We start from the raw sequence: 27,867 nt of genomic DNA, 5'->3' as shown, positions 1-27,867 counted from the left end.
GATTGTGATGAAACGAGCAGTGCATGACGTCACGGCGCTTCTCCAAAAGCAACAGGAGAAAAAATGGCGGGCGTTTTGCTTGCACGTTGGCATGCATGTTTGCTTGTCTCCTTGTCGAGCGCCGTTGCCGCGTTGCTTGTGTTTGTTCTTATTGCGCGGCGTGGTGTGTTTAGGATGACCTCTGATTTTTTTATTCCGGGCTTGCTTAATGCTTAGAAAGCCCCATGCAGTCGCAGCATTAAAAAAATTAGTGACCTTAGGAGAGCGGCTAAGCAGGCTGCAGCTACTTCGTGCGTTTGTAAATGAGGCGCTTAAAGCTATTGCACCCCAGAAGTGCGTGTTAATGCACAATCTTCATACAAGTGACAAGTAGCATGATGGACACTGGAATGATTCGTTTTAACCGAACCTGCGAGCGAGATGCTATCGCTCATCTGTACATGTCGGCGGAAAGGATGCGGAAAGCATCGTGATTATGCAGTTGTGGCCTTCTAAGCTGTCGGCAGGAAGGTAGGAAAAACTCATACATGCTAAAGCTAAAACAGCGCACTGCACTTGCACAAGGACGAGGGAAGATGACACACAGCGCTGACTAACATCTGAAAATTTTATACAGAGTGCCACCGTTAAAGTTCAAAACCTGCATAACAACAGGAGTAAAAACAGGCCAAAACGCGTCGCTTATTCGTAGATTCTAGGACAACACGAGATAATCATGTTCTGCGTTGTTGCTCATGCATGCACTGATCTAAAAATAGTACTAGAGTGACTTCTCCCCGCAGTGCGCTTGACCACACCGCAGTTGGTGTGGTCTGGCCGGTAGATTTCTCATTTCGTGACGGTGAATGGTCTAACCCGTCGCGACGGCAGGAAACCACTTGTAAACCGCAACGCGAGCAACACGCGCGAAGACACGCGGCGGAGGAGGGGAGAGCAAATGTATCTTCTGGTAGTAGTAAAACTTTTCAAACTTTTAATGTGTTAAAAAAACAGCTTAAGTAGTGTTGCGGTCGTAAGTGTCGAGGAAGACAAATGTACAGAAATGGGACTTTAAATAAAGCCACCACAGGGGCAGTGCATATGGCAGGTTTTTTCGAGAGCTGAATGCTGCACAGTAAGAATGTCCATTGTTGCACACGTTCAGATTGCATCATCAGCAGCAGCAGCCTGACAACGCCCACTGCAGGGCAAAGGCCTCTCCCATCTCTCTCCAATTAACCCTGTCCTTTGCCAGCTGCAGCCACCTTATCCCTGCAAACTTAATCTCATCCGCCCACCTAACCTTCTTCCGCCCCCTGCTCCGCTTACTTTCTCTTGGAATCCACTCCGTTACCCTTAAGGACCAGCGATTATCTTGCCTTCGCATTACATGCCCTGCCCAAGCCCATTTCTTTCTCTTGATTTCGACTAGGATGTCATTTACCCGTGTTTGTTCCCTCACCCACTCTGCCCGCTTCCGGTCTCTTAACGTTACACCTATCATTTTTCTTTCCATGGCTCACTGCGTTGTCCTTAACTTTAGCTGAACCCTTTTCGTTAGCCTCCATGTTTCGCCCCGTAGGTGAGTACCGGAAAGATAGAGCTGTCATATACTTTTCTCTTGAGGGATATTGGTAAACTGCCATTCATGATCTGAGAGAACCTGCCCATATGCGCTCCACCCCATTCTTATTCTTCTGGTTATTTCCCTCTCATAAGCTGAATCAATGGTCTCCACCTGCTCTAAGCAGACGTATTCTCTTACCACTTCCAGCACCTCGCTACCAATTGTGAACTGCGCTTCGCTTGCGAGACTGTTGAACATTACTTTGGATTTCTTCATGTTAATTTTTGGACCCACCGTTCTGCTCTGCCTGTCTAACACATTTATCATTCTTTGCAATTCATCTCCTGAGTGACTTGGCAAGGCAACATCATCAGCGAATCGCAGATTACTTAGGTATTCTCCATTAACTCTTTTCCCCAACTGTTTCCAATCAAGGCCTCAGAACACCTCCTGTAAACAGGCAGTGAATAGCATTGGCGAGATCGTGTCTCCCTGTCTGACACCCTTCCTTATTGGAATTTTTTTGTTGACTTCATGGAGGACTATGGTAGCTGTGTAGTTGCTATAGACATCTTCCAGTATTTTCCCATAAGACTCTTCTACACCCTGATTCTGCAGTGCCTGCATGGCTGCTCAGGTTTCCACTGAGTAAAATGCTTTCTCGTAATCAATGAAGCCTATATATAGGGGTTGGTTATATTCTGCGCATTTCTCTATCACCTGATTTATAGTATGAATGTCTTTTATTGAGTATCCTTGATAAAAGCCTGCCTGATCATTTCGTTGGCTGAAGTCTAAGGTTGTCCTTACACTATTAGCGATTACCTTAGTAAATACGTTGTAGGCAACAGACAGTAAGCTGATTGGTCCGTAATTTTTCAGGTCTTTGACGTCTCCTTTCTTATGTATTAAGGTAATGTTAGCATTCTTCCAAGCTTCTGATATGCTAAACGTCATAAGGCATTGCGTATACAGAGTAGCTAGTTTTTCTAGCGCAATTTCCTCTGCGTCCTTCAATAGATCTGCTGTTACCTGATCTTCGCCAGTTGTTTTCCCCCTTTACATTGCTCCTAAGGCTTTCCTTACTTCCTCTTTCGTTACCGGCGGTTTGTTTCATTGGTGTGCAGTACTGCTTCTCTCATTAATGTTCTGATTACACTGACTACTCTATAGATTTGTGTAGAACTCTTTGGCTACATTAACCATCTTGTCCATATTGCGAATGACATCGCCCTCTTTGTCTCTTAACGCATACTTCTGGTTTTTGCCTATGCCTAGTTTCCTCTTCACTGCTTTTAGGATACCTGTGTTCTTTAGAGCATGCTCGATTCTCTCCATATTAAACTTCCTTATGTCGGCTAACTTGCGCTTATTTATTAACTTTGATAGCTCTGCCAGCTCTGTTCTATCTGTAGGGTTAGACGCTTTCATGCTTTGGCACTTTTTAATCAGATCCTTCGTCTCCTGAGATAGATTGCATACTTGCGATTAAAATTCACTTCATGAACATGCATTGCCATATTAGAGAATGGTCTGAGATGCAATGAGGCACGGGGTGGTAGACTATTATAAACTAACAAGTTAACTCGAACATCTGTTTTGTGTGCTTGGCAATGCCTAACTTTGAATGAACGCCAGGAAACGTCAGTGTCCCAAAGTCAGATATCTAAAGAGCATTTATATTTCTTCCAGACATTATAGTTTGATAGAAATATCGTGCAGCTTGTCAAGACTACATGTGATTACCATCTGAAAAAAAAAAAAAATCAATCAACATTAAAGCTCCACCTGAAGAGCTTCTCGACAGAAGATGCAGTGACAGGGTTATTTCTTGTGTCATATCTTAAATACTATGCCAAGACCAGATGCATTGCCTTGATTATGAAGGAGCTTGGTACGAGTTTGCGGAGAAAACAAACTGCTGAAAAGTGACAAAATAGCAGTAGTGGTCCATTAAAACAATACAAAAAGGAAGGAAAAGATGTTGCCAGCTATGGCAATTGCTGTTATCTTAAGCACCCGAGCTGCGGCCAGCGAAAATAAAGGGGACAGAAAGAGGATAGCGAGGAGTAGTACAGAGAGGAGAAATAGCGAGAAAGGACAGGAGAGAGCTATGTACATTACTTACAAAACAAAAAAAAAGTAATTAAGTTTGCACTGCTTATGCATGAGCGTCCATGTGCTATCCAAGATTTAATCACGTGCGAGCGACCGCTATACCCATATTTACAAAACATAAAAAAGTGCTCTATATGCAATGCTGCACGCATATAGTGTCCTGTCAGTAATGAATTGCACACGTGGCACACTGCACAAGTGGCTGCAGGATGGGGTGCCAGGCCGCATATCATCTGAAAACATGCGGAGCATTGACTCACTGTGTGACAAAAAGCATCAAGATGCAGAAAAAAGTCACTAACTTTTGATATTGCTTTACAACTCTTATGGTACATAATAGCATGAAGCTACAGTGAATAACAGAGCACCCTCAAGAAGAGCATTAAGTAAGGTTTATATGATGAAAAAAAGAAAGAAACCAGCCTCTGCACAAGTCACGTTTGCAGCAAATTGAAGAATGCATAACATCATGGTCGTTTTAGCCCACACACAACATTGCTTGAAGGTAGGGTTGGGAATCTTGCTTTAATGTGGTTTTTCACAGCCTTATCCAAACACATATTCCTTCTCCTTCCTTCAATCACCACTAAAATTAACAAAGCCAGGATGTTAATCTGGGCCTTTGCATGTGCAGCACTAACATTTCATCTCCAAGTTTCTAAATCTATTGTACTGTTGCAAGTAAAAATAGGCATTGCATTTGTGTGGGAAGCAAACTGCAGAGAATTATATTCAAAAGTGTGCTTGTAAATAATAAAAGGCTAGAAACACCTGAAAAATTTGGTCACTTTTTTATTGATTAGCATGAAAGGAGAAGGAGGTATACACTTTTGATCACTGGAGGTGTTAGCCTGGTAATCTACCTGGCAGGCTACTAAGCACTAAGCACATTACTAAGCGCTACCTGTTGAGCCCAAGTAAAAACACGCTATATGACCGATAGCTTGCTTACATGCTGGAAAAGTACATAAGACGTTCACAGCCGAGGAAGTTTTGTGGCAGGCTGGTAATAAAGACATCTGTGCCTTTACCTTTAATTACAATGTTCATCTGTACAAAAGCACTTTGCCAGATATGGATTATAATATTATTTCTAAAAATTGGTAGCGTGAGACACTGTGGACAACTCCATCCAAATAATGTTCTCAGTATAAATTGATGCTCTGGCTCCTTCTGGGCATGTTGAGATTTATACAGAAATAAAAGAGTCATTTATGGCTGAGTAAATTGAATTTTGAAAATTGACAAGACGATCATGAATCCTGATACCAGAAGCTGCCAGTTGGATTTGCCCTTCATGATTACTTTGATCCTTTTACTCTATGAAAGTTTTTGCTCCAAGCCAAGGTTTAACATGTGCGGCAGCATTTTCTTGAAGGGTGAAGGTGGGCAGAGATGGGTAGGTGGTGCTTCTGGAGGGTGGGTGTGGGGTGGGGAAGTGGCTGGTGCTTCTGGAAGGCAGCTGGCCTTCCCACTCTATTTTTTTAAATTTGATATCGCAGTTGCTTTTTTGTTCCACTGCTGTGTGCTTGTGGAGGGTGGAGATAGGCGGTTTAGTGGTGGGTGGAGCTTCTGGAGGGTGAAGAGGTGGGTGGTGCTTCTGGAGAGTGGAGGTTTTACTTGCCAGGGCTTCACACAAACGATGCCGGCAATTTTGCCAAGTGCCAATGGTACTGCTATCACAGTAAAATATTCCCACCACTCGATTAAAAATCATGACGTCCATACCTGAAAAGATTGGTTGCTGCCGTTTGGAAGCGAATGGCAGTGTAGCATAGCCGCCGAGATATGCTCCCAAAAGTCACTGTTGACGCATGCATTTTACTTGCAAAATTGGCATGTGATAGCAGCACCTGTATTTCGTTTTGGAGTCTTTTCTAGCTTATAGAGGCTATATTTTCAGTGAAAGTGGTTTCTTTGCGATTAGGATGCGGTAACCTATTAATACAGGCCAACTTCAATTTATCCTTAGTGCCCCTTTAACATTCAGCATGGTAAATTCACAATACATGAAATGCGTGCTGTGTACTAATTTTCATGTGGAACGTAGGTATAGATTTTGGTGTCAATATGTCCCCAGCAGGCAGTGTGCAAAAGGGGGTGTGAAGCAAAAGGTGGTGTGCACGTATAGTTGCTCACCCATCTTCAGTGACTCATTATTTCACATCTGTGGAAGCTGTTGCCAAAGAAACATGGCAGGATTTGCAGCATAAAAAAGCTGCTTATGTCTTCTCCACCTTTTAAGACTTGCTATGCCATTACGAGATACTTGAAACATGTTTTCAGTGAATGCATGGCTCGTTGGTTTCTGGCTTCTTGTGAATTTGTGGCACTCTGTCGCCCTGGTTAGGAAAATATGTTGAAGCTCATTGTGTTAGAGAATTGCCACATATCTCTTGATAGAAAGTGAGTACCATAGGCTGTAACAGGTCCAGATGGCTGAAGAGACATGTCGCCAGAATAGAGGACAACTACTGCCTGAGGAACAGCAATGATGACAACTCAGATGCATGTGTTCTTTGCAAAAGTGTCAGTAATTGAATATGGGCAAAGTGATAATGTGGAGGACAGTGACAAAAAACCACTGACAATTTGAGTTTATTCTTTGTAATGGTGGAAAAAAAAATGTGGACAAGGGCAGACACCTTTGAGAATTCCTCAATGATGCAAGTAACTGCACTGCAATGACCAAAATTATTTCCGTTGCTGCGAATGCAATCTGCACATCTGGTTAAGGAAGAACAGTGGCTTGTAAGACTTTTATTATTATAAAGCCCTCAGACCTGGTCTTCTTTGTAAGGCCTGGTAAAAAAAAGTATAAACTCCTGCCAAAGCCACTCTATGCCAGTGGGCATGGCAAGAGCATGACTGGCAGCATGCTAAATATCCATGCTGTTAACGATCCAGCTGTAGCATCTCTTCTTGGGGAGAAGCCTTCAACATGCAGCTGCTTTCTAGAGGTAATAAGCACCGATCAGCCCAACCAGCTGGGCACATGCACTGTCGTCAATTCCTGGCAATCACTCCATCATCAATGGAGTGTCTACCCCAGTCATTCCAACACTGGTCCAGGACTGACCTGGAGTGATGTCGCAATATCATATGACCAGACTGATTATAGTACAAAACTCCTGCCGCAACCATTCCAAAGTTGGGGGCATGGCAGCAGCAAGTGACAGCATGTCAAGTAACCCGTTCTGCTCCATGATCTAGGCTAGAAAATATTTACCCGCCAATGACAACAGGTTTTTATTGCTGAGCTGCCTAGCTCACTGTGCTTGAAATAATTTTGTAGCACACGTAAGTTTTATTTGTGTTGATCTGCTGGTTTGTGGAGTCAAAAGCTAATTCTGGTGGGGGAAGTTGCAATCTTACCACCCCACCCCATCCAATTATTATTACATTTTTTATAATAGCACCGACTCTTTGTCTTCAAAGAAAGCTGGAACTCAATACAAATGTGTTCTGGAGCGCCACAACAGTTCCAAAATATGCAGGCCAGTGGCATGAAAAGCAGAGGCACAAAATGCGGATTCCAGCAGTCTACAGAGTCAATTAAGTTTTACTTTTGGGATCATTCTTTTAAGATAGAAGAACTAGTAATTGTAGTCATAACTCAGAATTAACACAAAGCCTGCAGACTTATAGCCTTACTGGTTGGAATAGAAGCACTCGCTGAAGTGCTGAATGTCCTTTGTTTTCCAATCATGCATGCAAAGGTAGTGCACATTTTTATAGGCATGCAGGTTCATAAATGAATGTGATTATAACACGTGGCATTAAGATGGACAACAGCTTGTGTTTCACCTGTATACATTTTAGTGAGAGATCATGTTAAGTGCCACTAGCAATTGTTGGCTATGTACTGTATGTTAAGTGTCCTCAATAAGAGAAGCAGCAAAGGTTGTCTCAGTGCTTGCTCGTGCAAGAGAGTATGATGATCGTTAAGTAAGCCAGCTACTAAATTCTCGAGCTTACCTACTTGCCAGAATGTCATGGAAAACATCAATATCCATGCAAGGCGCCAACTCCACGTGAAGCCTATGTTTGAGTTGCGAATATCATAACCTCACCTTAATAATCATTACCGTTCAAAGAAGGAATAAACTTAAAAATGAAGAATTAAATGTCACTTCCACTTCTGCATGGCGTACTGTATACGATAGAAATGAAGACAGCATGGTCTAGCTGCTGTGCTAACTAGGTGCACCCACGCCTTTCCTTACTAAAAACGTGCTCGTATGGAACTGATATCGGCTATACTCGAGAATTATCGCTTAATAGGAGTGCGCGAGAGCAGTGCACATGCCGCAGCGTGCGCACTTTGGTGCTGTCCGTGCTTCTATGCCCGCAAGCTACGTGTCGTAACACCATTTTCGACTGATGAGTCGTTATGCAATTAAACCGCACGCCCTATGAACGTAGAGCGCAAGCGATTGATCTACGAGCGCGCGCGGAACCGGCCGAGGCGACAGCGTATGTAGAAAAACCATGTGTCTCACTTTTAACGAAACTGCGTTTAATAATGCTCTCACCTGGAAAGTTACGTCGGAAGTAACGTGATCGCTAACTTCTCATCACTTGCACCAACGATCGAATGAATGAATGAACTTTATTCCCGTCATCATGGGGCCTCACGGTCTGGGCCCAGCAGTTAGGAGGGGGTGCCTCCCAGCCGGCTCTCAACACCGGAGACCGCGGAGAAAGTCTTGTAGTAAGCTGTCTCTGCCTGACGGATGATGAGTCTTTGCTGGTCCGGGTTGTGAATCTGGATCAGCTCTTCCCAGGTGGCAAGGTCTAGGATGCTTTGCGATTTAGCCTCGAGGAGAATCCTGACACTCCCAAATTACGTGATTTTGCGGAGCGATTCTGTGGCAGCTACTGCAGAGCTCAGGCTTCCCAGTGTCTTCATCGAGTACGGAAAGAATCTGTTGTGTGTTGACCTGAAGCCTCCTGCAGGCCCTGCACTCCTTTGGAGTGAGTGACCTATCCAGAAGTGAGAGTCTTCTCCTATCTAGTCTAGGTGTTTTGTTATTTATTTATACGTTATGAGAGGGTCTTTATTCCCACCCAGGGGCACTTCGCTGCTCACAGCCTCGTTCGAGAATTATACATCCGAGCAAGCATCAACCTATCGTTAATTGAAATTCCCGCCTTAGAGGACACACTTGCTACCGGAGCGCCATTGCCGCAACAAAGACCATTGTATATTAAAAAAATAGTATGAAGGAGGTTGTGCTGCGATGCTAGCAACGCTCTCAGATTTTAATGGATGTACCAGATGCACAGTGAAAAGCAATAGTGCGCCTTTCGTTACATGCCATAGAGAACTACATGTTACATGCATAACTGCGGTGCACCGCGCACTGCATGGTGGTCCCTTGGCCAAAAACCGCGCATGTCCAAACCAAGACACAAGAAAGCCAGCCAACTGGCCGATTGTGGTTGTGCAGCAGACGCTCCAAAGTGCGCTCACTGCGGGACCGGCGGGACGTCTTGGTGTATCGAAACAGTTTGAGTTCTCTGCAGATATCATTGAGCAGCTCCAGAGAGGCCATATGTCGACATATGCGTAATTTACTTGATGCTGTGAACAGTTGATGTGTACTTTCCCGGCGGAGTGTATTTGAAGCATGTGGCCAGACTTTCCATGCCTTAACTGGGACATCGACATCTGCTTGTCGCGCATTGAAGACTCTGGCGAGCGGTGGAAAGAGGCCATTAGCAGATGCAACTTCATTCATGCGGTATGGATCTCATTTAGCGGTCATAAAATTAAAGGGAACTGAATGCTTACTTGAACGTAACGCTGCTCCTACCCTATTTGGTCTTCGTCGACGCTCTAGCTTTTCAGCATGTACGCAGTGCAGTGAACCGGCACGTTTCAGGCAGTGCTCCAATCGCTTTTCGTTTCTTGCGACAATGTAATGCAAGTTGAAAAGAAATCGGGCATTTGAGGCCGGTCAAGATGGAACAGGATTGACATGCGCCACGCTTTTCGTTGTACATTGAACGAAGAGAAATAGGCCTTTAACTGGTTTTATGCGCTTAAGCAACGTATTAATACAGGGATGCAAACAGTGTAGCGAGTGGGTCTGATTTCTTTGTCACTGGCTGCGACATGTTAGCTAGCGCGAATAAAACAGCGAACAGACACATAGAAACAGACGTCTGTTCCTCTGTCTCTGTCCGCTGTTTTATATTCGCGCTAGCTGACATGTCGCGTGTGTTCCGTCTGTGTCTGTCCGCTGTTTTATTAGAGCTAGCTAACATGTCGCAGCGAGTGTCCCAGCATCAACTAGCCCAACTTTCTTGTTTGATTGCTTTCTTTGTCGTCCCGTGCGACGCATTCCCTGCTTGTATACGCGTTCAATTCACTAGTATAACAAATTATTCTAGGTGACAGATCGTTGAAATAATTAATTTTACTGCTCTAGTATAAGTTGCCTGCTGCGTCAGGAGGAATTAACATGTTGATACAAAGCTCACATATGATGTGCTAGCATCTTTACGATGTTTTTTTCCGCTAGTATAAGCAGAGACTGTGTTGCACCCATTTAACTGTTAGTAATATTATCATTGTTTAGGTGCAGCTGGTGCTCCCAGGAGTGTCATGGGTCCCCGAGAAGATACACACTTTAATGGCTGCCCAGGAATACCAAGTTGTGCATAATGTTCCTCCAAAAGACCTTGTGGCCTGGGACTTAGTGGAACCTTTTGTACGACAAGGTATGTTAAGAGAGGTTTTCATTAAACACCATGAGCATGAAGTACAAAACTATTTCCAAGCATTCCACAGTTTGTGCGCATGTTATGTCATGTGGCTCATATAGAACTTTAATATCTCTGAAATAAGGAAGGAAATGCAAAAGTAGAATGGCTGTTTAGATAGTATATGGCTTGCACATCACACCATGGGCGCCATGATAAAGCACCATGCCATAGCATTCTCGCTGCAGATCAGAGGAGGTGGTAACGTGTGAATTAGAAAAATGTGAAGTTCATTGTGTTTCTTCATCATGGTCACTACGACGAGAGTGGAAATCACCTCTACAGCTCTATGGCTTGCTTTCATGCACCATTCTGCACCTCTTACCAAAATGTGTTGCATATTCATGAAAATTGTCTATTACTGATTTGGCATGCCAAGATGTGCCAGCTTTGGCCCTGGGAAGATGTGAGAGAGAAAGAGGAAATTATGAGTTTCTGTTTCAATCACATATTGGCTCACCTGTTATAAAAAGGCATCTTACACTTGATGGCATTATGATGTAGTGTATTGTTAGCAGCTAGAAATGCAATGCATTTTTGGCGGAGTGGTGAGGGACTTGTACATCAAAAGCATCTGTGAGCTGCTGAACATAGCAGCGTGTTCTATCATGTTTCTTTAGTTTCAATGCATTCCGTACAGGTAAACTGCTCTTGCTGTCAGTCAACACAAGTGTGTCCCACGGGAACTGCGTGGCTATCACTGCAGATGGTAAGTGGCCCTTAACAGCACCACCAAGCACTTTACTTTGTTTTAAGTAAAGGTGCTTGTGTATACTCCTTAACTTTGAGTGCATATCATTTAATGAGCTGCATTTTTATTCATTGATGCTGAGAAATTTGACAAGTTACATGAGTCATGTGCAGAGTAGTTGCATGTGTCACATCTTTGTGAGTGCATGTGGCATTTCTATATGCCTGAGCTTTCGTAGCATGTGCACTGTTGGAGTAGTTTTAACATCACCAGGTGGTGTGATAGACCCCTTATTAAGGTGTGTACTTCAATATTAATGCTATTAATTATATTCAGTTTTAAGCGACCTTCTTTTGCGCTGAACCAGTGTGGTATGAATAGATCCTTCTGAGCTGATGTGACTCTCCGGTTAAATATGTAATTTCCAGACCATCAGATGAAAGTTAGGAACTTTTGGCATTTTAACATTCATGGGTCCAAGATTGTAAAGATGTGAAAGAAGATTGAATTCGTTGAGAAACTAAAATTGTAGTTCCATGAGACTAGCTGATTGAGTTTCTTTTTTTCGGAGTATCTTAAACCAAAACTTTGCACCAATACTATTTTATGTGCTGAACATCTATGACAAAAAATGGAATCATTCCTTCACCTTCTTATTTAGCAGCACATGGGCTAAAATATTGGTTTGATTTGTCACAAGGTTTGCTGCTGCAATAAGCTATCTTTCATTACAGTTTCTGTATCTGTTGCTGTTGATACTGCTACTTCGCATTGTGAAATATGCTGGTGAATGTGATCGTAACAATGCTGTTAGAATTTAATAATTTTTTATGTGCATGCTATGAAAGAAATAAACAACATTAGTACTCTGTGCATTGTACGTGATACACAGGGCATTAAAAAGTTATAGTTGTAGGGTGAATACAGAACATTACATGGTTAATGTAGCAAGGTGCCTACAGAAGGCAAAGGAAATAGATACACTCACTTTATTGTATTGCTTCTGGTCATGACTACTTGCTTTACTGGATTTTAGTGGATCATTATTATAAGACTGTCTTGTTGCTTTTCCTGGCGACTTGATTTGGGAGGTGGCAGTGCCAAGCTATGTGCTTGTCAGAGTTAAAGTTATGCTTTATGCGAGTGTATAACTGTAAGTTAGTAGGAGGCAGATTGATTTGCCAATGTGCTTTAAGAATGTTGCATTGTTTTGACTACCTAATTATCTAGCAAAGTAGTTTAATGATGAAGTTTTCAATGCATCTAAAGTTGTAAAATGTGCACATGTTCAGCTCTGACTTGTCTTTTTCTTACTCTTTGTCATGCTTGCCATTTTCAGGGGAACTTCATTTATCTATGCAGGAAGATGTGTTTCGGATGTCGGGACTTGAAGGCTGTCGTTCAAAAACAGGCAGTTGTAAAGAGCATTGTGTTTTTGGTAAGAAAAATAATGAATACCTTGCCGCCTGAGGCAAAATTTCAATCCTTGGTTTTTAAAGAGACACTAAAAGGAAAATCAGTGGAAGCAAGAAGCTAAACTAGACTGATCGATTATTCTTTGAGCACACCACCAGTGTTTTTCTATGTGAAAAAGTTACTGCATTGCAGGAAAAAATGCTAATGAAATCCCCAATTTCTTCCCCTTTTGCATCCCTACAACACACTGGCACTGTTACATCATTTTACGATGCCATCCAGTAGCCAATATCCTCGCCAATCAGAGAAAGTGAACGAAAAAAAAACTGCATTTTTCTTCTGATTGTACGTGTCTTTGTTACAATAATTAATGGCGCCACCATCCTGTTAGTCATGAAGCCCAGTTTGTCACCTTTCGTGACGATTGTGGCCTCATCTTACACAAAGGGATTTGAATGACCCTGAGAACCTGTGCTTGTCTTGCGCTTCTGAAGTTGTTGGCTTGTTGTACACAATGGCTTCATGCAGGATGGCTGGGCGGCATGCGAAGCAAGCAATGCTTTGTATCCTTGTATCTCAATAACACTTGCTGCACTGCTTTCCAATTTTGGCAGTACTTCCTGTCCCCATTGAAGTATTAATGCCTGTGAAAGCAATAAGCGAGTAGTGGCTGGCAAAGAATTCGCTTAACCAGGCATCTTGAGAGGTGTTTCTTGAGGGGCACCACTACAGTGTTTCGTTTTTACAATTTTCTGTCATGCTGAACTTAGCGTACCTTTTTAGTAGGGGTGTGCGAATATTGAAATTTTCGAATACGAATTGAATATGAATATGAAGAAAAAATGGCTTCAAATATCGAGTCGAATATAGAATATCTGTTAAGTGCAAAAAAAATTTAAGAAAATGATAAACAAGCAAATGTTGTTGCCCTTATTTTTTTTCCAAAATAGTGTATGGTCTCTGCAACTGAAATAAACAAAACTAGACTGCCTCAGTGCCATATAAAAAACATGATGTGCACAGAAATGTGTACTACTTGATTAGACAGCATAACAGTATCCAAACTGTAATGAGGTCATGCAAAATACATAAAATGACAAGACTGGCAACAAAAAATAACATGATAACTAGTAAAACCTCATTCATTCGGAGTTCAAGGGACTGGAAGAAGTGCCCGGTTCATCCGAAGGGTTTGATTTATAAAATTCCCCCCCCCCCCCCTCCCCCGAAAAAAAAAAAACCTGCCGAAAATGCGAAGATGCAGTAAAGCCTCATGCAGGCCTCATGCAGGAAGATGCAGTAAGGTGGCTACATCGCGCTAACACCTGTGAGCCAGTGACGAGCCGCCCGTTTTGGAGTGCTGGAAGAACAACACAAATGCAAGCAAGGGGCCGGGGAATACACACTGGCGTCGGAACGGTGAGACGGTTTCTAAAAAGGAAAAAGAAATCACCTGCGACGCGCCAGTCCGCGTCCGAAAGCCGCGCGGAGCTGGGATTGGACTACCGGCGAATGCGCGGGCTGACAATTGCAGTTGCCCGTGGCAGCGGTGAAGCTCAGAAACCGAAACTACGCGGCCAGACTGTTTTTTTGCCTAGCGACAGGGGCCTTCCGATCGTCGTCGCGCCTGCCGTTACGCCCACTAAAGAGGGGCGTGAATTACAATGCATCATGCAATAGGTGAGATTTTTACAGGATCGCTTGTCCTATTGTGACAACTCCACGCGCCAGTTCAGGAGGCTCCCGCGAAATTTCGCAAGTAGGCTTTCCCGCATAGCGTAGTTTACAAAACGGGATGGCGGTGGCCACGCTCGGAGAGTTATGAAAGCGACAGGACGTATTCTTCGGATGTGGGCATTAAATATGTAACGTATTATGGAAGGATTAAAAAAGGCGCGATTTCGCTTTGCGATTGCTCGAAGCGGGCCCTCGGCCATCTTGTTCGCAGCACGTGTGATATGCGGGAAAGCCAACTTGCGTAATTTCGCCCGAGGTCAAGCCTAGCGGTGTCGGAATGCCATCGGTCCGCGTGATAATCTACCGAGAAGGAAGGGAAAGACCTCTGTATTGTTTTCCAAGAATATTTAACTCGATGATCGGCTAATTTGCCCAGATATTGTGGTTTTGCCACGGTCGAATTTATGAAAGTCTGCGCAGTATACGATCACTGGCGTGTATTCGGGAATTTTCGAATATTCAGGAATTCTCGAATACGAATCGAATATCAAACATATTCGATTCGTATTCAAAATTTTGAATAGTCACACACCCCTACTTTTTAGTGCCTGTCTAAAATTGCTCGTTCACTTAATGGTGAATGTTGACAGAGGATGGAATCGCTAATAATAGTTACCATTCTGCGTGCATGAGCCCAATTATATGTTTACCTGGGGTCTGATGCACTTTAACACAGGCTTCTCAAAAGCCTTTGATAATCAGGTCGTTTTGTTCAGAGGCACACAGTCTGCACCTGGACAGCATAGATGCCACATTTTTTCTGCTAAAGGCCTTTGGGGTTAAGGCAACTGTTCAAGACATTTGAAGCTCAAAAAATGTAGCCATGGGGAAGCCATGATTGCAGTTCCATCCATCCAGCATAACAAACTGAAGACAAAAAAGAAAATGCAAGTGGCTGGTAATGTTGAACAAAATTTTGGAAATATAAATAAAGCTTGTTTACATTCAATTTATGGGTAAGTGTTTATTATTTAGATATCACGGCTGAAAATGTAACAGCAAAAGCGAGTGCCAGTGGTGGCTAAGATGATAAAAATCTTGACCTGCTGACCGGAGATCTGTTAGCAGCCCTCTTTCAGAGGAGTTAAAATAAATTTCTGGTCAAATTATATATAAACTCGAGCTTCAGTGCATAAATGACATGCAGTACTTTATTTCTGAAATTTTTGCTTCCTGCACCTTGCACGATGCAGTTGGTGCTGAAGTTCAACTGTTCTGCTGGTGGACTGCGCCATTTAGTTGTGCTGCAGCTCCTTTTGCATTCAGCTGGTGTGATGAAATAAGACTTGCGAGAATTTTTTTTGAGGAGTATTATGTAAGAGTGGTGTTATACACAACCCTATAGTGCCCAGTGTCATGAATTCGTGACCTACCATTTGCACACCATGGAGCTTGGATACGTTTGATGTCAACATCTTCTGATTTCTCAAATTTTAGCGGCGCTGACAAATTTTTTATATTGGCTTTTGAGTGTGGGTACGTTAGCTATCATAATGTGGAAGTAATGATTTTTTTTCTTTGATTCCTTCATAATTTGGGCACTACAGGGTTAATCTAGTCATCATGGCAGAAATGCAGGTGATGTTGTGATCATTCTTAGGCATTCACTTCTGTAGAGAAATGTTTTTTTACTCTATGTTGAGACAAGCTTTTTGTGAACTGAGAAATTAAACTAAGAATTATGCATTAAAAAATAAGACAAACTTATCACTTGTCTTGTTGAAGAGAGGGAGGAGTAGAGGCAGGAGCACAGCGGCATTGGAAATTTTTTCAGCTGTCATGCAAGTGGGGAAAGTTACAGCAAGATATAAACAAGATGTTACTGGTGTGCTAAACACTTAATAGAATAGAAAGAAAAATTTAGCATTTGATGTGGCATTTTACTGGAGGAATATCTTCAAGAGACTAGCTGGGATGTTGCATCATCTGCCTTACCTTTCTAATTACAGGGTCTGGAAATAAAAAATATGTTCAAAATTTTCTGCAGGGTCAACTATAGACATGCAAAAGCAATGCTTTCGCCCTGGAAAAAACAATTATGAGCGTACACTGCGTTCTCTGGAGCGGTGTGGTGATCTCATGGCTCAAGATGTGGCTGTCATCTGGGAGCCTCCTCCAGAGCTTGCAAGCCTGTCACGCCTGTCCAGTGGAAGTTACTTCAGTCATTGTGGCCACACTGTCACCACATTCAAGCCAAGCTACCGCTCGGCTACAGAGGTGTGTCAGGATGTGCCTGCTGCATTGACGACTATGGAATGGCAAGAAGAAGCATTACTCTCAGTCCACGAGTGGCTAGGAGCTGTTGTCTGTGGAGTTGACTCAAAGTGCTCAAGGTGCACCATTTATGTTGCTAATTGTATGAAAATTTTTGTGACTAAGAGCTTGAATTAACTACTGGTGGTTCAATGCTTATATTTAATCTATTATGATGATAAACTTTATAACATTGTAACAAGGTATCACCAGGTTGCTTTTGCTCATGATTGTTCAAAGAGGTTAAGAACTGGAAAGATTAAATGGTCACACAAGGTGGTGTGTTTTGAAGTTCCTCAGACGTGTTGCAAAACATTTGTGCACTTGGAAAATAGCGATAATGAAAAGACTGGCTTAATGAGCATAACAAACATGTTGTTCAACCTTACGCTAGATTTTGTTTGCATAGTGAATTCCGCAGGGTTCTCTTCAGCTGGTTTTGTTGGAGGTTTAGGAGTTGACATGTTAAGAAATGTGAGCTGGAAAAGTTGCATTAAGTCAGATCTCGTTATAGTGAACTGGTAAAAAATTGTTAAGCAGTTTGATATTGTTGAAATTTGTGATGTAAAATTTTCTCAAAAATGCATGCAAGAGCAGTGCAATTAAGTAATTGAAGGGATGGCAACTTAGGCGACCTTTACCAAAGAGCGGTGAGAAACCTGTTCCGAAGTTATAGTGCTGTTTTTAACGGATTCTGCAGGCCGTAAAAAACGGAGAGTGTCAAATGCCAGTTGGGTTGGCTCCTCCGCACAGCGCCGTTGGCGTGCTGAGATGGCAGTAATGGTCACAAATGTAATGGAAGCATTTGCAGAGGCCTTATTTCTATAACAACCCCTTCCTTTCCTCAAGCAAACCAAATTTATTCCCGCTTTCTAAGGACTGCAGACTGAGGCACCCTCAAAGTGGATACCTGCAGTTAAAATGAAGACATCACTTCCTTCATTTAGCGTTGTTATAGCAAGCTTATTCATATTCACAGAGTGTCATTTTAAAGAAAAGAACTGTGGCTTAGATATGTAGTCCTAAACAAATTGGTTTGGAGCAAAATGACTGATGTTTTTGAAGCTCCACTCCATGTCATAGTGAGAACTGAACATCATAATTTTAACCGGAAGGAAGCCTTGTATCTTGGTGATATCAAGTGAAATCTGGTTATGGATTCACTTTTCAATGTCGAAATTGGTTAGACACTTAATAAGCAGCTATATTTCCTGGTGCGCTGGTCTTTTTCAGCAGTTCCTGCCAGGGAAAACTGCCCACGTGTATTTAAAATGGGAAGCATACAGCTTGTTGTAATATTAGTTGGCTGTCATGAAGGTAGTAAAGCCAGCTAGTTGTAGTTTGGATTAGTGGATATGCAGGTGGACGGCGATTAGCAGGGGGCAGCAGGAAGTTAGGTGTGTGGATGAGATCAAGAAGTTTGTGAGGATAAGGTAGCCAGGGCTGGCAGAGGACGGTTAATTGGACAGTTATGGGAGACGCCTTTGTCCTGCAGTGGGCGTAGTCAGACTGATGATGATGATGACGTTCTTGCATGTACCGAGTTTGTCTAAGAGATGTTAAAGGGACTAGGAAATGGATTAAAAGACTGCTGGTAAATGAGGTTAATATGTAGAACGAATGCTTTTGAGCACTTGCACTAAGTCTCAACTCGTCTCTCACATCATGGCCACCATTTGGCTGTTGAAACTGAAACCGAAACAATGCGAGAGAAAAATTTCATGATAAATTATTTACTGAGCTGAGGTGAATTGCCTGTGGTGATCCATGTTTACTGATGTCTTGTGCATTGTTCCAAACAAAGAACATAACAAAAATTTCGTGACCTTACTACTTTAATTTTTAATATTAAAGCAGTGGGCATTCTTTACCATTTTTGTTTAATAGCTTAAAGGGGCTGCGAAACACCGCTTGAACGAATGCCGGTTACGCTTCAGTTAGATTCTTTATGTCACACAGATGCTGACTCAAAAAGAATTACGAGAATCGATCCCTAGGAACGGGAGTTATTCAATGAAGAAATTTCAAAATACAAACAAACAAAATGCTGCCCTCAACTCGATTTTCGCGCAGCTTCCCATTCCCATTTCACTCTCCGAATGACGACACGCAGGGCGACCAATCAAAACAGCCCATCTTAGCACGTCGCGGAAGTTTGCACTCCATGGTTGCCTGTTCTCTGTAACTCGTTCATGCCAAGGCTAGCAGCCCCGTTTGCATGGTTACAACCATGTGAACGCTCAGCTGACCCAGCGATGCTTCACCGTCACGTCGACGGCGCAGAAGGGAACACTGATCAGTGACGTTTTCTTACTTATGAATCCGAACTCGAGCGCAAGATACTGCGATGCTGTGACAGCCTGCGCAAAATATCATACACATTTGGCATAGCGCGTACCGCTACTGCTTATCGCCAACCATCGCTCGTCCCTCCTAGCGTGCTGGTTGGTCACGGCGAGCAAGGACTGCGCGCTGTTGATGGGAATGTGGCGCCATCTGGCGCCGCCGCCCGGTGATCCTCCACAAGCTGACGATGCGCACTGCCTGCTAAATGTGAAACAAACACATCCTTCCTTGGGACCGAAACGAACGCTTATAGAGTGCAATGGCTCGATCGGATCGATTCCGCAAAGCCACTCTTAGATACATAGAGAGTAGCCATAAATGTTTAGTGCTAGGTTGTAGGATGTTTACAGAGAGGCGCAAAGTCTTTCGATGCAAAAAGTAGCCAGTGCCTCTGATGGCGTGTTTTTGTTTTACTTGATTTACAGTGCTTTTATCTAGGGCAAACAAGCTGGTTTTGTTAAAGTAATATAAAACAAAAACTTGACAAAACGTATCTCTAGTTATTAACCCAATTTGCAGTATATTTACTCTTTGTCCAATCATAAAGCTCGCCCTCCGTGATGTCATATCCGCTGCTAAAAACCACCGCTGTATGGTGACACCGTCAGCGCCACGAATTCGTTTTTGCGAGCTAATTAAAATATTAAAAAACGCAGTATACGCGGTACGACTGATGCTAATAGCATCACTATAACTCATTCTATGCAACAATGCACTGAAAATGTGTTTCGGAGCCCCTTTAACACTGAGAACTCTGTCCCCTGACTGTAATACATGTTTTATTTCTTGCAGGGCCGGCAATGATGCAAGGGGGGCATTCATTAGTAGCTATCACTGTCCCGAGCCAAGCACACAGGTATCTCGCCTTTTTGTGGCTGATTGGAGAGGCTTCTTCACCCCAACGTGTGCCATAGAGCTTCTGTCATTGCTGAGGTGATGTATGTTCCACATGTGGCTTGTAAGCGAACTCAGTTTAAGTCCTTAAAGTACATTTTTGCGTAGTGAATGCAGTGGGTCTATGGATGATTTTTCCAGGATCAGTTTTTGCTTTGTTCTGGCATATCTTTTGTTATGTCACAAGGTAAGGATAACTGATCATAAATGTATCAAAATGGCTCTTCTCAGTTGTCCATAATTTCAACAAGCAATCAACCGCAGCAGTGGTCTTGTGGTAGTCCTTCATGTTGCGCTGAGAGTGAAAATGATACAGTCTATGGAAAAATGTGAGATGTGGCAGCTTGCGGCGATATGATAAGAGGTCAAGTTCGACACATTTTTTAAAATGCTGTAACACTGGTTAAACGTGAATAAAAGCCGCCACGGTGGATCAGTGGTTATAGCGCTCGACTGGTGACCCGAAAGACGGGTACGATCCTGGCCGCGGCGGTCGAATTTCGATGCAGATGAAATTCTAGAGGCCTGTGTACTGTGCGATGTCAGTGCATGTTAAAGAACCCCAGGTGACCGAAATCCAGAGTCCTACACCACAGCATCCGTCTTAGCTTGAGTCATTTTGGCATGTTAGACCCCGTAAACTAAACTAAACTGGAATATAAATAATTCAAGGAAATTAAACGAGTGGCACGACTCTGTAATGGTTCAATGTTGTTAATAAGGTAGGCATGGTCCAGATCCCAGATGGCTGGTGCGTACTCTACTTTTGAACGAATTAATGTGATGTAAGCAAGTTTCTTTGGTTGTGAAGGAGCTTGTTTAAGATTTCGTTTTAAAAGACCAAGTGAGCGGTTAGCCAAAGCTAAAGTAAGGCTAATATGGTGATTCCATGGTCAGATGAAAAGTGAACTCTAAGATGTTTGTACGTTTTGGTAGGCTTAATAATTAGGGGTGTGCGAATATTGCAATTTTTGAATACGAATCGAATACGAATATGAAGAAAAAATGGCTTCAAATATCGAATCGAATATCTGGTCAGCGCAAAAAATAAATTCAGAAAAGATAAACAGGCAAACATTGTTGCTCATATTTTTTTCAAAATAGTGTATGGCCTTTGCAACTGAAATAAACACTAGACTGCCTGAGTGAGCACTGTATTAAAAAAAAAACAAACATGATGTGTGCAGAAACGTATACTACTTAATTGAACAACATAACAGTGTCCAACCTGTAATGTGGTCAGGCAAAATGAAATCCATAACATGACAAGACTGGAAACAAAAATAACATGATGGCTAGTAAAACCTCATTAATTCGGAGTTCAAAGAAATGACAGAAATGCCCGGGTTATTCGAAGGTCGATTTATAAAATGCCCCGCGGCCCCGAAAAAAAAAAAAAACTACCGAAAATGCGGCAGTCTTATGAGGCGGCTCAATCGTGCAAACACCTGTAATCCCGTGACGAGCACCGAGTTTCGGCGTGCTGGAAGGCATCGCGAACGTAAGCGAGGTGGGAGCGCACATTGACGTCGGAATGGCGAGACTGCTTCTAAAAAGAAAAAAAAATGACCAGCGACGCGTCAGTCAGCGTCTGAAAGCGGCACGGTACTGAGATTGAATTACTGACGAATGCGTGGGCGAGTGGTGAAGCTCAGAACAAAACTCCGCGGCCAGGTTATTTTTTTGACCTAGTGACAGGGGCCCTCCAAACGTTGTCACACCTGCCGTTACGCCCAATTAAGAGGTGCATGGGTTACAGAGCATGCAACGGGCGGGATTTTTACAGGATTGCTTGCCCTGTTGTGACACCTCGACTCGCCTCACGCGAAATTCCGCAAGTAGGCTTTCCCGCATAGTGAATTTGACCAAAACAAGATGGCGGTGGTCACGCTCAGAGAGTTAAGGTGACAGAACGAATGCAATGGGTGTGGGCATTAATTAGATAACATATTACTTAAACGCGCTTTGGCGTTGCAATTGTTAAAGCGGCTCGTCCCCCATCTTGTTCGCACGTGTGGTATGTGGGAAAGCCCACTTGCGGAATTGCCACAAGGTCAAGCCTAGCGGCATCGGAATGCGATCGGTCCATGCGATAAACACGGCCTTTATATTGTTTTCCTGGAGCTTTAAACTCTATATACAGATAATTTGCCCAGATATTGCGCTTTTGCCGCAATCAAATTTACGAAAGTCGGCGCGGTATACGATCGCTGCCATCTTGTTCGCAGCACGTGTGGTATGTGGGAAAGCCCACTTGCGGAATTGCGCACAAGGTTAAGCTTAGCGGCATCGGAATGCGATCGGTCCACGCGATAAACGATGGAGACGAAAGAGAACAGTGCCTTTATATTGTTTTCCTGGAACTTTAAACTCTATATACAGATAACTTCCCCAGATATTGCGCTTTTGCCACAATCAAATTTACGAAAGTCGGCGCGGTATACGATCGCTGCCGAGTATTCGGGAATTTTTGAATATTCGGAAATTCACGAATATCATTTCTCGAATACGAATATGAACCGAATATCAAACATATTCAATTCGTATTCGAAATTTCGAATATTCGCACACCCCTGTTAATAATGCTTCCATTCATGTGATAGGTGGTAGGAATCGCAGAAGACCGGTTGGTGGAAGTCATAACTTTAGTTTTGGTGACATGTTCTTGAAAAGTAACTGGTTTGAAATCAGGCTAGTCATTAACATTTAAAACCTAATTAATTTCCTGCCTTTAATTGTTGAAACAGATGTTTATTGATTGCATGCATAAAGTCTAAAAAAATGATTCTTCACTTATTAAATTGCAATGAAAGCTAGATATGAACTTCCCAGTGCCACAGAAGATATTTACATCACCCGAAATTTGTACGATTTGAAACAGACGAGAAGAACAGCACCAAAGCAAGGGAAATGCGTGCTACCTTATTCTTGTCATTACCTTAGGATCAAAAAATGCGGCACAGTCATCACGGCTGTTCTTCCATCAGTTTCATTGAGCAGTCTGTTTTAGAATGTACAAAAATGTGCAATTGTTATGCCATTCATGGTGCTTGAGATCGCAGCATGCTGCAGAAATTTAAGCTTATGCAGTGTTTAGGCTGTTGCATTCAATGTGTGTTGCATTTATCTTCACTTTCAGTCTTGTCACTTAGAAATGCTGATCGCTTGTACTTCATAGCTGGCAAGGTCGTCGTCTACAGTGACAAAGCTTATGCAGGCCCTTCTACCTCAAATTCTTATAAAGTATAATTAGTTGTGATTAGTAATAGAGTTTATGCCATTGTAGTTTAGAAAGTAACTTTTGTGGAAGCAGCTCCAGATGGCAAGCGAGGTTACTCAATCCCCCGACGTGCATGTTGGGATATTTATCTGGTACTGACTGCATGTTGCAGCTCATCCAGTGGCTAGCCAGTTCTTATCACCTTGTGATGGTACTTGAGAAAGCGCTTACATCATCCTGAAACATAACACATTGTACATGATGTGTTCTGGTCAAGATATTTTAAAATTTTCTGTCATAACATTGGTAGAATTAACCACGATCATATTGATGTATGTTGATGAGCTGGAGGGCATGACAATATGGAATGAAGTGATGATATGATTAAATGTCTAGTGGGCCTAGCATGAGGGGTCCATTCCACACCATTGTCCGCATTGTCTTCTGCTAACAGCACTGATGCCATTGACTGTTTTACCTCTTGCCTTAGCTGCCTATGTGCCATAAAACCCAACACAACACAACCTCTTGGAAAACTGTAGCATGATAGTGGGACAGAAAATACTGTATTTTCTTCAATCATTCTGTAGAAACAACTTAGTCCATAAATTCGGTAGCAGTAGCAAGCACTTTACCGATCCAGTCTTAGCTAATAGATTTTTACATGCTAAAGCTGCACCTGCGCTATGGGCCATGTTGTAGTAAAGAGCTCCATATTGATTTCAACTGCCTGATGTTCTTTGACATGAACCAAAATCTCATTACTCAGTCAAGAAAGGCCAGTTGTATGTCCAGAAGCACTGTTGTAACCAATTAAAAACCACTTGCATTCATTGGCTTCCATATAGTTTTAGGTGTGTTTTTGGAAGTTCTGTTTTTGCATTTTGTTTTCATCGATACTATGTGGTCACCATAGCTGGGGTTGAACTGACAACACCTTGCTCAGCAGCAGAGCACCGTAGCCACCGTGGTGTGTCTTCCTGTCTTAGCTGATGTGCACATAAGACAGGAGGACGGGTGGCTCATTATTCCTTTTTCTAATTGTTTACACAGAGCATGGGCTTGCCGTAATGCAAGGCAAAAATAGCTGCACTACGCTCTTTGTGCAAATAAAAAATTGACTACAATGTACCTCAGAGATGTAACATAAGCGTCAAATGAAATGTGAACAAAAGAACTGAAATGCCAACAGAAAAACACCAATATTCTAGCTCCTGGAGAAACAATACAGATGCATTTGATAGCACAACCTTCGTGCCGTTGATGTTAAAGGGCAGGTGAGAAGGTTTTAGAATTTGACGAGTTTAAAGGGGTGGAATGTGTTAAACTTGCTGGTAAAGCATGCAAAGTATTTTTGTGCCAGCATTTGAAATGGTAGTGTAATCACAGAATAAAGCCACATCGGCGTTCAGGCTTCTGTGCAGTGCGCAGCGCCAGGCAGCAGTCGCAACGATGACGTCACGTAGGGCGGCGCTGCGTGTCTAGCTAAGAAACTGTTGTTTCAAGGAAGTAAACTGATGCCACCGAATGTGAAGCCCACGAAGCATTGTTTGGCGGTGTTGAAAAACGCACGGCAGCTCGTGGGCGAAGGCAGCAGATGTCAGAAGTTTTGGCAACAATGACTTCATCAAGAGTTTCTCCTACGCAGTGAGGAGGAGCCCGACTATCATTGCAGTTTTAATCGGCAATTACGTCACTATTTTAAATGCTAGTGCAAAACTACTTGGCATTGCTTTACCTAGAAGCTTCATGGATTCGATTTCTTAAAGACCCTCAAATTCCTAAAAAACCATTTCACCTTCCCTTTAAATTAATTTGCGCTAGTACGGGGGGCAAAACATGTCTAGAACAACTGAACTGTGTGTTCTGCAGCTCGTAATGCCGCTGCGACCAAAAATGACAATGAAATCTGATGAGTTTGACTGCAGATGCTTATATCCAGACCGTTTTTAACCAAATGTTATTGCTAGATATAGCGTGTTCAGCCCGAAACATGGCAAGAACATGTTCTAGAGAAACGTTTTGCCCTCTGTACTAAGCTTTCCCTGCTCAACACGATTTCATTTTGCAGTTTGTTGACTTATTTGCATTTCATTTGATGCTGATAGTACAGTTTTTTCATGCTCATGCTTACTCATAAGCATGATTTTTCTCAATTTATTTGTAATCAAAATCACTTCTGTGTTTGGCAGTTTATAAAACACAATTTTCTCATCTCCTTTTGCTAGCTGTGCAGGTTTGTGGGTTCATCATTATGCTGCCAGTGAACTAAAATACTGCCTATCGTACTGCAACAGAAGGCAGGTTTACTTGAGCTTGGAATGTGCCTTAATGGAGAATTTTAGGATTGTATGTTTGACTCGCATCGCCTCAACTTATGAAGCAGTGAAAGAAATTATTGTAACTGAAGCAAAATAAATGGTGAGAAAGTCATTCTGTCAGTCGCTCTATCACTAGGAATGACTTGAATACTGGAGGGTATCTTATGAACAGTGTCATCTTGAAATAATCTTACTTAACAGATAACAGGAGTGAATAAATTAAATGTACAATGTCTAGCTTATGTAGTTCAAAGATTCATGGAACACTGCCTGGTAAAGGAAAAGAGTAGTGCGAAAAATAGGTGCATATTGTGTGAAAGGACGCTATTGCTTATGCAAACCATAAATAATCGCAGTCACAATGCATTTCATTTGCTGTGAACAAGGTCATATGAGGTGCCATGTACGCAAGTGTAATTTTCCTTCATTTTTTTTTTAGTACTGTTTTTTACACTAGTATGTAAGCCTTTTCCTGTTTCATTCGAACGGAAGTCTCTTCGTCATTTTTCCTCAACTTGTGCCTTTGGGAGCATCGTTTCTCTTACGTAGGCATTCAGCTGGTGCCGTTTCCATGACACCCTTACTCTCACCACTATCTTGAGCGGCTGCTGGTTAGTGTGGGCCCCGATCCCCCCATTTAATGCCAGCTGCAGTATTATGATAGGGAAGCATTATAAGGGAAAAATCTTACTGCTGCTCTTTGTTAGTAGATGCAGCGTGGCACTTAGAATTAGAAAGGAAAGATCTTACTGCTGCTCTTTGTTAGTAGATGCAACGTGGCACTAACGCTAACTTGGCTGAAATGTTGATGGTGGCCTAGACTACTTGTTAAATGGGTCAACTTGCGTAAGTTCAAATTCCAAGGTGGAAAGGTTGGATGCCTCTGTTTTTGCTAGTAACTTTATGCCTTTGGTGGAGCTCATTTTTGTTTTTTCTCTTTGCAGACAACACATGGTTCAGGAAGGACTACCATTTTTTGGCCTTGTGCTTCACAGGTTTGATAGTGATCCAACTCGAATATCAAGTAACAGTCAGAATCTACTGTTAAGCCATTCTTCAGAACTCAGTATTATTTGCACGCAAGATGGACGCTTCTGTCTTTTTAAATCTCCAAAGTGATAAAAAGGAAGTGTGCATCCTGTAATGGTGAAAAAAGGATATACTGTTTTTTTTTCTGTGCATATTCTTTCTTTAGTAGCTGTGAACGACATGTTGATACAGTCTGTCCAGGAGGAAGATGGTTAACCAGAATTTGCTATTCAACATTTTTTTTTTTTTTTGTAGAGCACAGTTGTATTCAGAAATTGAAGGATGTCAACATTGAAGGAGAGGCCAATTTCTTAAATTTCTGAACGTGTGCAGTGCTCAGATATTGAACATAAAATGATGTTTTCGAAAACTCCACATATTGGCTTCGTGTGTTGCACATTGATCAGATAGCATTGCCATGATTGGTGTCATCACAGGAGACCACGTCAACATAATAAAACACACAAACTGTGTCTGCTTGCTACGTTAAATGTTAGCGATGCCCTAAAACCAAAAATTTAAATGTTTTTTATTTAATGCTAGTTTGTTGTGTATTAATTATATTCTGTCACATACATAATCACATTGCTGTGTAATCCACCTGCACAGACCACACCGACGTATTTTTCACAGCTTTCATTAGGAACGTCTATACAGCCAATTCCAGACATACTAAAACTCTGATGTATCAAACTACTGTATATATCGAATAGTCGAAACATTCCTTGAGAATCTCATGTGCGTATGTCGAACTCCCGTTCAAAGGAGCATAGGATGCATCGGGTGCGCTGCGCTCCTGCAAGTGGCGCTACTGCATACGAAGCATCCATGGGCGCTTTTCGCGCGTGAAGCAAGCTAATATACGGCTGGGCTCCATCGCTGTAGACATCTGGCAGCGCTAGCCACTTGAAAGCACTTTCAAAAGCAATAGTCAAGAGCAACGTGGAGTATTATTGTTGGCAGCTTTTGGTCCGGCGTGCCCATTTATCGTGCAACACCACTGTTTTGAGGAGAAGCAAACGTTTGGTATACACCTCTTGTCCCGCGGTGAAGTCAACCTACTCGACCAAAGGCCACTGGCGGCTCTGGCCTAGCTTGCTGCTTTGTAGCTGACAGTGTTGCAGAAACCAGCTGTAAATTTTAATGAGAGATTATTCTGTTGATAGTGTACTGGTAACATGATTAGGCTGCTTGCGATAGGTGGGGACTATAGTTCTAAAGCACTGTTCACCGCTGCTTCGATGCGATGCAGGAAAGACCTAGCAACACTCGGCGAGCTGCTCGTTGCTGCGGGAAGCGCTCCGCTACCGTGTGTGCACCGACTAAAAGAAAAAACACACACACACTGTACAAAAGCTGTTTTTTTAGCCTGGAACATCCATCAGCAGTCGGCTGCGATTCTGTGAACTTCAATACAGTGGGTCATTCCTTGTCGCCTCTTTTCACTTCAGCCGCTTTTCATTCATGAAATAAATTCTTGCTTCAAGGGCATTGCATTATTGTTTGCCATCTTATCACAATTTGT

General features: G+C 42.6%; 1 protein-coding gene across 3 annotated transcripts; it reads left to right on the top strand.

Annotated features, from left to right (window-relative positions):
* On the top strand, positions 1-27,833 carry LOC144114237 (ribonuclease P protein subunit p40-like). 3 transcript variants are annotated; one of them, XM_077647838.1, is made up of 8 exons: positions 1-89; positions 10,252-10,393; positions 11,076-11,144; positions 12,466-12,564; positions 16,267-16,612; positions 19,671-19,811; positions 26,258-26,308; positions 27,595-27,833. In XM_077647838.1, exons 1-8 carry the CDS (start codon positions 24-26, stop codon positions 27,746-27,748), a joined length of 1,068 nt encoding a protein of 355 aa, XP_077503964.1. In that variant the 5' UTR covers positions 1-23; the 3' UTR covers positions 27,749-27,833. The 3 variants fall into 3 exon arrangements, with proteins under 3 accessions (XP_077503964.1, XP_077503962.1, XP_077503963.1); XM_077647836.1 differs by lacking the exon at positions 1-89 and adding an exon at positions 9,147-9,411; XM_077647837.1 differs by lacking the exons at positions 1-89; positions 27,595-27,833 and adding an exon at positions 9,147-9,411 and having other exon boundaries at positions 26,258-26,483.
* Positions 27,834-27,867: the final 34 nt, after the last annotated feature.

Source organism: Amblyomma americanum, chromosome 1 (assembly GCF_052857255.1).
Source record: "Amblyomma americanum isolate KBUSLIRL-KWMA chromosome 1, ASM5285725v1, whole genome shotgun sequence".
Classification (NCBI taxonomy): domain Eukaryota; kingdom Metazoa; phylum Arthropoda; class Arachnida; order Ixodida; family Ixodidae; genus Amblyomma; species Amblyomma americanum.
Note: the sequence above shows the minus strand (reverse complement) of the source record. Positions and strands in the feature narration are given on the sequence as shown.